The 13,137-nt window shown below is 37.5% G+C and overlaps 1 protein-coding gene across 2 annotated transcripts in view; it reads right to left on the reverse strand.

Annotated features, from left to right (window-relative positions):
* The window catches only part of LOC111161440 (protein kinase D1), a 347,754-nt gene that overhangs the window by 9,738 nt on the left and 324,879 nt on the right, over positions 1-13,137 (reverse strand). For both annotated transcript variants that reach the window (XM_022525099.1, XM_022525090.1), the window contains one exon: positions 12,018-12,285. In XM_022525099.1, coding sequence (XP_022380807.1) covers positions 12,018-12,285 — 268 coding nt within the window. The remainder of the gene's footprint in view (positions 1-12,017; positions 12,286-13,137) is intronic.

The following is a 13,137-nucleotide window of genomic DNA, read 5'->3' on the forward strand; positions in this document are numbered from 1 at the left end:
TAATGCTGAGAATACCGGCAATAGAGATCATGTTATTTTGCAATGTTGATTTAACAGAAGTGAAATTACCTGTGAATCCCATGGGCTGACCTATTTTCTCCAGAAATAGTACCTTTTCAACATTTTTCCCACACTGTCTTCTGTCCACCCACAATTAGTCAGGTACAAATTTTCAAATGGGAAACCAGATCAGAACTATTATTCTAGTGATGGAGCCATCATCCGTCGACCACTGAGCTCCTTGCCTTCTTTTTTCTTTTTTCCCTTTCGATTCCGCCTCCCTGCCTGTCACAGTGTAGTGCTCAGTACTTCTCTTGGTTTGCTTCATGCTGATGGTAAGTTGTGTGTTTATTTTAAAAATCGTTTTGCAACCCTTCACATTCCAGCTCTCAACCCAGCAAGCTGTTGCTCGGCAACACTAACTGGGCCGCTCCTCCTGGGCTGAAACCAGAGGCTGCAGGCCGCAAACAAGGCCACTGGAAATCCTCCTCTGACTCGGTCTGAAGTCAATGACCACAGTCCAATGAAGCACAGGACCCTTCCAGACTCAAGTCGGTATCTTTCCTTTTCCAGTCCTTTCCTCTGTAGAAAGTTACTCTACCAACGGTTATGCCTTTGCTTTATGTTCAATTTCACTTCCTTGTGAAAACTAGAAACACAATCTCGGAAATCATGAATTGTTCAAACATGGCATACAGCAGCCCCGAAATGGATGCCAAATGGATTCAAAATTTAAGGTAGAAATCGAAATACACTTATATGATCCTAATGATGTTCGGGTGGACTTTTTTTTTTTCCCCCTTTTCACTGCACATTAAAATCCTTTGGAGAGGTTTCTGGTTTTCAAAAAAATGCTAATACCCAAGCTGCAGGTTCAAGTGAAAATCTTTAGGGAGGGGCTTCCAGGTATCAGTATTTTTAGAAACACCTCAAGTGTTTGCTAGTATGTGCAGCTAGCATTGAGAACGACTGCCAAACCGTGCTTCTCAGAAGCGTGTTAAAAACCTGCCTATGAATAAACCAGGGATCCTGCACTGAGAATTCTGATTTGGTAGATGTGGGGTAAGACCTGAGAGTCTATCTTTTAGTAGATCCCAGGAAGAGCCTTAGACCACATTTTGAGTAGCAAGGAACTAGAGGTATGAGAACACTGACAGTAGTTAATAGTTGGTTTCATATCGCCCAAAGGGCCCCTGAATGGATGGACGTAAACATAGAGAAAGGTCTTTAAACACAAAGAAAGCTATCTGTCCTCAGCCCCATCTGGTTCAGTATTCTGCAGGGAAATCACAGAAGGGTTTTAGGATTCAGAGGATGCCAACAGGAAGAGCAAACGAATTGGATTACACAAATAAGTTCCAAAGTAACTGTATCTGGAATTATGGGCCCTCTTAGTAAGATGACATTTAACAGGGACGAATGAAACAAAGTCCTCTTTTTAGGACGAAGTCCTCTTTTTGGGTCCCACTTCCCCACCCACCAAGGAAAGGTCTAAGCATAGACTCGGAAAAACTGGCTTATCAACAACATGCATGAGAAAGAATTCAGGATTCTAAATCCACAGTAAACTCATCATTTGTTCCCAGCTCAACTGTGATTTTATGCCACACTCAAAGAAATGTATTCTTCATCATGAGGAAGAGGTGGCTTCACTTTACACTTAGCTAGACTCACGGAACCTTGAGTGAGAACAGTTTTGGGGCGATTTCAAAAGAACATAGACAAAGATGAGAGTGTTTGGACCAGGGTGAACAAGAGACTGAAGGAAAAGCTGACTGCCCAAGAGAAGAGAAAAGAGGAGAGGAATGGAGCTCAGGGGTGGCATGACAGCTGCTTTCAAACCTCTGACATGAGCCTCTATTTGGAAAAAGAAACCGGCTTACTCTAACAGTGGATATAAACACTGAGATATTTTTGCTGATTGTGCAAGGGTCAAATTCAGAAGAAACAGGGCTCCTCATGAAACTTTGCATTTTCTCTCACTGAAGCAATTTAAGAATGTTCTGGATATCTTGGAACTATAGAGCAGTATAGGGGTTAAGTAAGATTTTTAAGATGCTGTATTGTGAAGTATTCTGTGTTGTCATTATAGAAGAAAGCAAACTCACAGAGTGCTTTAAACTTCACTGCTCCTCTACCCTGACATTTCAGATGTCATATTTCAACTCAACTATGATATACATTCATAAGTGAAATTTTAATTTTATAATTGAGATATACAGGAAACACTTCAATTTGGGGGACAAATAAACTGTCAATTTTTGAGCACCTATGTCAATATTCTTTTTTTTTTAATACCAATATTCTTGCTAAAACTTCTCAGCAGTTTCTCTCTACAAATTACTGTATTTTAGAGAAAATTCTATTAGTTTTATCTTACTTGCTATCAAAATAAATGATTCCTTTCCTGGTGGTACATCTTTTCATATATTATCTCATTTAGATTTTGAAATACATGTATACATACACACACATACATAATACAGAATTCACTCTATTAGATTTTTAAAAATTACTCTATGCCTTTGGTTCATAATCTTAAAGTTCCTTATTACTGAATGAATTGCATGACTTAAAAAAAAAGTCAACATAAGTAACTCCAGAATTTCAAGCGGGGATTATTAAACTCCAGTGGAAGTTTGAACCCACATTATTCACTTTAGTTTACCAATCGTGATAGAATTTCCTGGCACTCAGTCAAGCATTTTGAAGCAGTTCACTGGCTAGTCCCCTCACATCTCCTCCATGCTGTTATGTCTGACAGTGGTGCTAATATGTTGACAAATCAATCTATTCATTAATATTCAGCAGGCTTGCCGGATCTGCAAGCCTCATAAACTGTTACAAACAGAGTTTAATTATTAAAATGACAATTGTCTTTCTTTTGTTTCTTATACATTTGGATTTCTGGGTCTCATCTACCCAAGGCTTATTTTCAATGGGGTTATTTTTTGTTTTGAACAATATGTAGTGCAAGAGGGACCTACAGCTGGTTCCTTTTCATGGCAAAGTGCTACTTCCAACTTAAGTGTTTAGCGTTCTGGAACACTGTTGGATTTTGAAAACATACCATGTGGTATTCTTGGTGCTAGGCTTTTATTTGCTTTGCTTTGTGTTTGTGCTGGCTGTATTTTTCATCTTCAATTTCTGAGGGAAAAACACACTTGTGACCAATTTTATTTGAATTAACCACACTGAATGGTTAAAAATTGCTTTTAAAGTAAAATTGAGATGCTTTGATAAATGTAGTGGTATATTATGATAGCCATTCCGTGATTCGAGATGCCATGTAGTCTACCTTATGCATAAATGTCACCACAGGATTAAGACCTGCTGGAAGAATAAATTACAGCTATGTTTATCAGGGCAAGGAGGAGGCAGAAATACTAACATTGAGGCTATTTGAGTATACAGATGGAAAAAACCTATGTCACTGGGGCTTCATCATTCTTTGATCATTTTGAACTGAAGACAAGCTACAGGATTCATGCAAGGAGTTTTCTTCCCCCACCCCTTTTAATATGTGGAATGTCAAAGCTTCCTGTCAGCTCTTAATTGTTGATAATACCATCTAACCATGTGACTCTGACGCTGAGCAGTAACAACACAGCAGGTGATTTGAGAGTAGGTGCTCCTTCAGACTTCACCTGTGAATACAGAATATGATCTCTGTCTGCGGGGGTTGGGGGCTCATCGTGAGACAATTGCCAAGGTTGCCTCTGTGTTGATTACTGCCTGCATGCTTCCCTGATGGCACATAAAGGAATATCAAAACTCAGAAGAAAAAAAGATAGTAATTTCTCTGGTGATCTTCACTGTCTATTGCTAACCTTCCTCAGATTCAGCATGTGTCTCTAATGGAACACATCGATTCAATTAGATGATGGAAATGTACTTTTGACTTTAATAAATGCTTTCCCATTGCTATGGGTCTGTCCTCATTCTGGTAAGATGACTTGCACTGGAGCAACTATGATATCTCACTTTACCAGCTATGCAACCCGTATCACTCAGTTATCTATGTCACTTCCCTTCTTCCTCTAAAACTCTTGGGAAAACAAAAGCTGCCTACTAAAGTCATACATAAGAAAGAATATGTTAAGATGTATGTTACAATTATCAGCAACTGAAAGAATACAGGAAAAGAGAATTTGTACAACTTTCACACTTGAACATTCTCCTTTGTGTGGGCACAGGTTTAGAGTGAAAGTTACGTCTTCATCTGCCTAGTCACAATGCAAGAACTGGTGTTAAGGGGAAGGAAACATAATCCTGGCTCTTTGGTGAATAATACTTATATATAAAATATTACATATATTGTTTGTGTATTTAAAATTTTAGACATTTTCAGACCAGGCATGGAAGAATGATAGTTACATAAAAGGTTGTACTCCATTTATTTCTGGAGCCTTCTTTCCCCACACACACTTTTGTTCATTTTATTTTTTATATATTTTTAAAGTAGGTTCCATGCCTAGCATGGAGTCCAACACAGCACTTGAACCCACGACCCTGAGATCAAGACCTGAGCTGAGATTAAGAGGCAGAAGCTGAACTGACTGAGGCATCCAGGCACCCCACTTTGATTATTTTGTAATGAAAGTACTGCAAGCACTTGGTAAAAGATCTAAATTAATCAGTAAAAGAAGTTCAAAATGAAAAATAAAAACCTCACATCTCATTATGAGACCCATTTTCCAGAGATTACCTCTTTCAACTACTTAAAAAATTTCTTCTGATTTAAACCAGTGCCACTCACAGGAGGTCCATGAACCACTGCCAATCTGTTCATTGGTCTATGGCGAGATAAGTATAGAAAGTAAGACCAAGTCTTTGGAAACTTTTACAGCAATTTGATACTGCTGTCACATTTATTTTATTTTACAAAGTACTGGTCCATATGTTTGGAAATCAAGATAAAATAAAACTGGTCCTTTATCACAGAGTTTGAGAAAAACCACCTTGTGGTCACCTGGGTGGCTCAGTCGTTAAGCGTCTGCCTTCAAGTCATGATCCCAGGGTCCTGGGATCCAGCCTCTGCATCAGGCTCCCTGCTCAACGGGGAGCTTCCTTCTCTCTCCCACTCCCCCTGCTTGTGTTCCCTCTCTTGCTGTGTCTCTCTGTGTCAAATAAATTTTAAAAAATCTTAAAAAAAAAAAAAAAAAGAAAGAACCACCCTAAAAACAAAACAGATTCCCTTCCTTTAAGGACAATGAATCATTTCATTTTTTCCTAGACCTTATTGTCCTCCTTCCCCCAAGTAATGAGATTATCCTAAAATTAATGTATTGGCCACCTTTGTAATTTAGAACAGTGCCTGGCACACAATATGAATATGTATATAATATATATAGAGAATATTTATTCACAAGTATTAACTCTTAAGATCAAATTATACATTAAATCATATATAGGTAAATTTGTATAACTCAGCCCATTCACCTAGGCAGAATCTTACATGAACTCTGTGAAAGCTATGGATCTTAGAGCTCTCTTTACCTCTTCTCTGTTCTCCTTCTCAGCATTGTAGATGTTTCATTAACTACATTCTTTTGCATAAGTATAATAAAGTCCGACATGCTTGGTCTAAAGGTTATCTAAAATTTTAAACCAATAATATGTGGAATAATCTATATGTAACTATTATGAACCATAAAATTATAATGCCTCCCCCCATACCCTATAATATCAAATTTGCAAAACTATGTCCATTCAAAGGAGAATTTTCATGTGTAAAAAGGATTCTCTTTTCCCATATTCTTTTAATTGCTCAAAATCATGGCACCATGTTAGTTTCTTCTGTATTGTATATAACTTTATTACACAACTTTTTGTATTTCTTGGAGTTTATATGCTTTGTTTTTTTATTCTTCACAGAAGAAACTGGTCAAGAAGCTTTTACTATTCTTACCAATTTCATGACAATGTATATTGAACTACATTTAATATTTGGAACAAATTACATGTCCTGATATTAAATATCTGATGAAGAAAATGTGAGTGCAGAAAGAGGCTGGGAATTAGGAATTTTATAGTTTACGCATATTTAAATCCTGGGGATTTATTTAAAAAGTGTTTTAGAAAAAAAAATTTAGAGCACTTTTCAGCTGTCAGATCTTTCAGAGGATCAGGGCTCTGGAGCAGCATTTTTGAAAGTGTGATCCATGGACTTTTTACATTCTCAGGGCGGGATTGCTATTTATGGGGATGGAGACTGGGAATCTCCATTTTTAACTAGAAATTGTTGGCATGCCAAAGTTAAAAAATGCCTGCTATAGACCTAGAGCTAGACTACGATGGGTTATTTAAAATGAGCCATAATCAAGAAGGTTCTTCGGCAAAATTATTAGAAATCCCTTGCCTTGCAAATATTCCTGTGTTCTATTAGCTAGTTTTTCCAATTCCCATTTCTAAGCCCTATACTCCTGTTATCTACTTCTTAAATCATAGACAGAGTCTTGTTTGCAATTTTTTGATGTTTTGGCAATGTCCATCCAAAATTTACCCTTATTATTATACCAAATGTGATAAACATGGAGAATCGCCTGATCTATCTCTTGTTCTTTTGGAATTGCTAAAAATGCAATGAAAGGAAGGGCATATTGACGCATGATCAAGTAAGTCATCATTTTCCTAGTTTTACCCGATTATCTAAAAAATGTTTAAGCGAAAATGGGCTGCTCTTTCCATAAGATAAATTTGCCTAATCAAGTAAATATTTTAAAATAGGTATATAAGTTCTTTCAAGGAACTGAGAAAGGTCATAGGATGAATGTGTGAGGGCCAAACTGAACTTAGTATGTGATAAAGCTGATCACTGATGGGTAACTGGATGGGTAAACTGGATGGTGTCAAACACCCATCCAGTAGTCATAATGACGACATGAAACAAGATGAAACACACAACACTGGCTTCGAATGAACTGTAACATTCTCAAACTCCCATCTCATGATTACCTAAAGTCTTCTCTTGTGTAATTAATTGTAATCATGTGATTCATTCTGGACTGTTTTATTGTATACATGCATTCTTATTTAGCTGTATTTATAATGTGTTATTTGGTTACATATATAAATACCTATATATAACTGTAATTAAATATGTGTTTAGTTACACATATAACTTGATGTAATTATATACAAGTGTGTGTGTATAGCTAAATACATATATATAGACAGATACACCAATCACTTTTCTGGCTGGAAAACAGAAATTGTTCATATATTTAAGGTACTCTAGCTATGTCAATCACTGGGCTAAGCACTTTCCAGTATAATTTCATTTAGTACTTAATATAACCCAGTGAATTAGGAATTACTGTCACCATATTTCAGACAAGAAAACTGAGACCTAAGAGAGTAAGTAACTTGGATGGGGTCACCATTACTCTAAGTGGAAGAGCTCTCAACTCAGGTCATTATCACAACATGATCTTGTTTCCCTGTATTTTAAGACATTATTGAAAATTGTGTTGCTACTGTAGCTCTAAGCTAGTGAAAGCATATTAAAAATTTAATGTGACAGCATGGCAAAATCCATTAGGATAATCAAGAGGCTGTAAATGTAGTAGATAAGAGCCTCTACCTTGGAGCTGCTGACAGGATTTGCACCCTGGCCCCACTTAGGCAAGTCACTTAACCCTCTGTGTCTACAGCACTTCATCTTTCAAACGGAAACAATTATTGTATCTATTCAAAGGTTGGGGATGAGTAAATGAGTTTATATATATAGAGTGCTTGGCTATAATGCAAATGTTATAGAAGTGCTAGCTATTGTTATTTTTTTCTTTGAGAGTTTAATTTTATTATCTCCCCTTTACCTGTAACATTTGGTCAGTGAAGTTTTCCTCAAGTTTTTTCTCATTTTTCAAATCATACCTTGATTCACACAAAAAATCTATTTTTATAATGGACATCTGTTAATGCTTTTGTGTTTGTTTTTAGCCTACTATCCTTTCCCTGCAGGAACTTACTCTCTCCAAACTGGAGAGGCTCTCCATCATCTATATGGCCAATCAAAGCCAGGTTCCTGCAGTGACAATGGGATTGTTCCCAGGGTATTACGGGATTTAAGCAGAGCCAATCAGTGCCCCTTTCAGAGACTCGATGGCTACTGAAAGATAATTACTCTTCCATTCTGAGATCATGTACAATGAGTAGCATGTAAAACCTGGGGCTACTGGGGATCACTTGGCACCACATGAAGAGTCAACCTGAGAAGGAAGCCATCATAAAGTAAAGCAGAGATGATGAGAGATGGAGAAATAGGACACTTGAACTGCTGGCTCCAAAGAGACAAGATTCACCTTTTGGACTTCCCAGTTGTGTGAGTCAATAAATTATCTTCTGCTTAAGTTAGTTATATGTTTCTATTATTTGCACACAAGAGTCCTGAATAATTAATTAACTGCTAAATTATTAGTAAGCACATCTCTAGAATGCTAGTACTTGGCTTATTATATTATCATAGCAAAAATAATGAATGAGTTTAAAATATTCTCTATAGTGTCCTAAACATCAAGCCATGAGAAACAAGCACCCTTTCATGTACAACAATGTATGATATAAAGAATGAAGGCAGTAACTTCAAGTCTAAGACCTACCACTGTGTGACTTTAGGCAAGGCACTTAACCTTTCTGGTTTCTGCCTATTACAGAAAAGAAAACAAGTTACATATTGGAGGACTGCTGTGAGGTTCAAATGGCACAATGGTTAAGTCCAGCACTCCAATATATATATTATATTATATCAGGTACCTTTCTACACCAACAGAAAAAAAAATGCAGGATCCAGGAATTTTTTCATCTGACACATCTATGTATGCTACAAAGACCTTACAACTTTCTTTTTTCTTTTGCATTTTCATGCCAAGAAAAAAAAATACAAGTACCAATATGTCTGAAGAATACTTGGGAAACATGCACATCAGTTTGCATATAATTTCTTAAAATTATACAATCAATTCTTGGTTACCCGCCAGAGCAACTGCTTAGCTTAGTGTTCTAGCCTCCTCCTAACTTGAAGTCCTTGGTTCACCCCACACCTGCCTTTGTAGATGCTTTTCCCATCCTTTATCTCATTCAGTCTCTGTTACAACCTCATTCTATAGGCAGGAATCATTATTCTGTGGTACAGTTAAGGAATCGAAGCTCAAAGAAGGTTAACTGATGGCTAATTAGAACGGCAGGTAGGATGATAACTCGAACTGTTGGACTGCTGTTCCTTACCTTTGATTTTAGAGCCCCTGAAGTGCTTTATTTTATTTCCTTGTATCCGGATTGTTAGGGATTCTTGGTGTGGTTTTGAAGTATACTGAGACTAAAAATTCACTAAGATCAGTTGTGACCATCCTTTGCCAATACTAGTTTGCTTGTGTATTTCTCAGATCCCATGTGCTTAAAATTATGTTGTACCAGCCCATTATTACTTTTCACAAGAGAACTGTTTGTTCTCCACCAGACAGTGGGACAGACTCTAGGTCAGTAACTACTTCTATAACACCTCAGCTGTACTAAGGCATCTTTAACTAACTTTTTTTTTTTTTTTTAAGATTTTATTTATTTATTTGACAGAGAGAGATCACAAGTAGGCAGATAGGCAGGCAGAGAGAGAGAGGAGAAAGCAGGCTCCCTGCCAAGCAGAGAGCCTGACGCGGGACTCGATCCCAGGACCCTGAGATCATGACCTGAGCTGAAGGCAGAGGCTCAACCCACTAGCCATCCAGGCGCCCCTAACTAACTTTTTTATATTCAACTATTAGTTCTGTTCATACACCAGCAGCTAGGTAACTCATTTGCCATCTAGAGCCTCAATTAGCAAGTAGTACAACTCTTGTGCCTCAAAGGCAAGGATGAGTCAGAAGAAGATACTGAGGAGAAATGCCAGTTAATTCCCAAACTGACTTGAGTGATTTAGAAAAGCGAGGTTCTATCTGAGCTGGTCTCCACATCACTTTGTCCCAGTGGTAGGAAATTTTCAGCACTTAGAAATATGTACAGCAAATAAAATATGTACTTCCTGGTCAAATATAAATGTCTTTTAAATTTTCCATGTAATTGTCTTTCTGAAATGCTACATCTCTTTCTTTGCAAATTTTCGTGACTTGCCTAAATTCCATCTCCTCTGAAAATACTAGTCTGACTAGTCAAAGCCACAGTGATTCTTCCTCCTTTGACTTGACATCTTTCCATTCAACTTTAAGTTCTTTGAAGAATATTTTATGTTTTGTCCTTTGGAGATATGACATCTATATCTATAGATATATATGTGGTTTCCCAACAGCAGTTCATCGAGGCATTAATATTTAGGTCTCTGGTATCTACTATCAGTGATAATTAAACATTCACAATCTGTAGCTGTATGTTTCTGGCCTCAATAGGTTGTATCGACACAGCTAGGCCAGCGCATTTCCTTCCATGGTACCAGAGAGGGAACGTCATTTACTCCACTACTCCAAGAAAAAGATTTTAAAATGTGGAGGCTCTTTTGCCAATGTCCTATTCCTGCATAACAGAAAAATGTTGACTGGCTTCAGAGGTATTCCAGATTTGTACTGTGATAACAATATCAAGTCATTTTACTGGATTTCTGGATTGCAGGTATCAAGCAAAATGGTCAACCATAGTTAAAGGTAGTGTTTCCTAGCAAGGATACTTGTCACAAGATTATGTGATAATCCCACCTTTCTGCCTTCTAGAAAGGAAACATAATGATACTTTGCTTTTTGCCTCTGTTAAATCATCCTAAATATTTCATTAGTGCTTTGGCTACATGATAGTTCTTTTGTAGGTCACAGATTCCTTTAAGATATATCCACCCAGCTATAATTTGCAACTAATTAGAGGATGTCAAAGGGTTGTTGCTAATAGTAACTCAAAGTCCTGATAATGTATAGCTCTTGCCATTTAATACCAACCATAGCCTAAGAACTTAATTACCTCAGGCAGTTTACATACACTTTTTTCCGATTCCTGCATCACCACACTCAGTAACAGGTGTCAAACAGATGTTTATCTATGACTGTATTTGCCTTTTTAAGTGGCGAAAAATCTGAATGAACTTAGAACTAGACGTGGCCTGAAAACTAAAGAAGGACCAGTCATTAAACCGTGGTTAAAGGATGTACACACAGATTGTCTGGGTATGAATTCTGGATCTGCCACTTATAGCTTTGTCATTTTGGCCTGTGGTGTCCCTTCTCTTGCCTCAGAGCTCTTACCTGAATTACAGGTATAATAGTAAAACTTATCTTATGGGGTTGTAGTGAGAATTAAATAAACGCCAAGGTACGTTCATTGGGGAATTCTATTCCAAAGTGCTGAGTGTGCCATTTTCTCTGCCTTGATTGCTCCTGCCACTTTTAAAACTCTCTCTCTTTAAGAAGGAAAGATTTTTTGAGAATTTAACTTTAAATAATGCAACATTGCCAAGGCAATCTAACCTAAAGAAATCAATCAGAGATACACATAGAAATTTTATATATAAGGATCAAAAAGGAACAACCTAAAAATAGAATACCAGGGAAATGGCTAAAGAAAATGCCATATATATTCTAATGTCACATGAAGGAAATCAGCACACAAAGGACTGGCATACTAATATATAATATGATAATTAAAATATCACTATCAAAGTTCTTGTGTCCATAGAGATTTAAGTGCTTAATACAGAAACAAGTATATGGTTAGTAAAGATTACTCTGAATAGTAATCTCTATAATGTTTATAAGTTCTAAGGCAATATGCCAAAATATTATGTTTTTTTTTGTTTCATTTACCTCTTAATATGTATCACTCAATTTCTCTATAAAATGTACACTTCTCTATAAAAGGTACACTTCATCAGAAGATGTTTTTGGTCTCCATTTCCTTTACTCCTTCCCAATCCACCTTAATTTATGCCTCTACTCCAGTGGACAATTTACAATGAACATTTATCAATTTAGTAATTCACAATTGAATTAATAGTATAACATTGAAGCATTAAACCACTATCATTTATGAATGGCAGATAGTACCTTCATGAGAGATTTCCTTCCAGGGATTTGGTGGATACATGAAAGCTGCGTTCTGGATTTGGTCGTGTATGTCTTCATCTTCATTAAAAGGGAAAGTGCCACTTAGGCTTACATAGATGATGACTCCAACAGACCACATGTCTAGAGAGCGGTTATAGCCTTTGTTCCTCAGAACCTCAGGAGCCAGGTAAGCTGGGGTCCCCACCACTGACCTCCGGAAAGATTTTTCTCCAATGATCCGGGCAAAACCGAAGTCGCAAAGTTTCACCTATTGGTAATAAAGGTTTACAAAAATGGTAAGGTCACAGATTGTGTGTCTATGTGTGTCTTAGCCCAGGTCTACCAAAGACAATTAGAATACTTTGCATATCTCATATAGACTTCTCATGCATGACAGAAGTAACAGCTACTTTCTATTTTATATACTTGAAGACCGTGGCTGAAGTACTGGTACAAAAGTATATTTTCATTCATAAAAAAAAAATCATCTAAACATTCACCCTTCCTTCCCCCCAAAACCAAGAGATAAATATGAAAATATGTATACTCAGAAGTGGGTAATACTCTTTTACCAGGCAGAAAGACATCACACAAATCTGGAAGTGACAGATTGACACAAGGGCTTATCATAAATAAAGGTTGAGGGATCAGCACAGGGACCCGTCATGTTACCTACAATAATCCTCAAACTCAGGTCTGCATGGGAACCTAGACAGGACCTGAAGATGTCAGGGAAGCAAGGTGGACAGTCGCCTTAGGTCATGTCAGATAGAAGATTCCCTGGGGAGATGTGCAGTAGTTTTCTATCCTCTGAGATGAGGAAAACCAGAAATGTTTGTCCTTGTCCCTCAGAACAACGCTGAACTTAAATAAGTCCCTGGGAAGTGTTCTCCACCCTCTCTGGCCCCAGCTTTCAGCACTGGCCTGGGGCTGCCCCTGTTGCAGGCTGTGCCTACATTGGCTGCTGAATGAGCACAGGAAAAGGCTCATTGTTGCACTCGGGGAGGCTGAACCGAGAAGCCAGAGTAACAAAGCCGTAGTCCCCAAGATCTAAGAAGGAAGCAAGGGGATGAAAACGAACAGGTAAAACGTGAAACAAATTTGAGAAAAAAAATATCGC

Source organism: Enhydra lutris, unplaced genomic scaffold (assembly GCF_002288905.1).
Source record: "Enhydra lutris kenyoni isolate GAN:26980312 unplaced genomic scaffold, ASM228890v2 scaffoldscaffold4, whole genome shotgun sequence".
Lineage (NCBI taxonomy): Eukaryota > Metazoa > Chordata > Mammalia > Carnivora > Mustelidae > Enhydra > Enhydra lutris.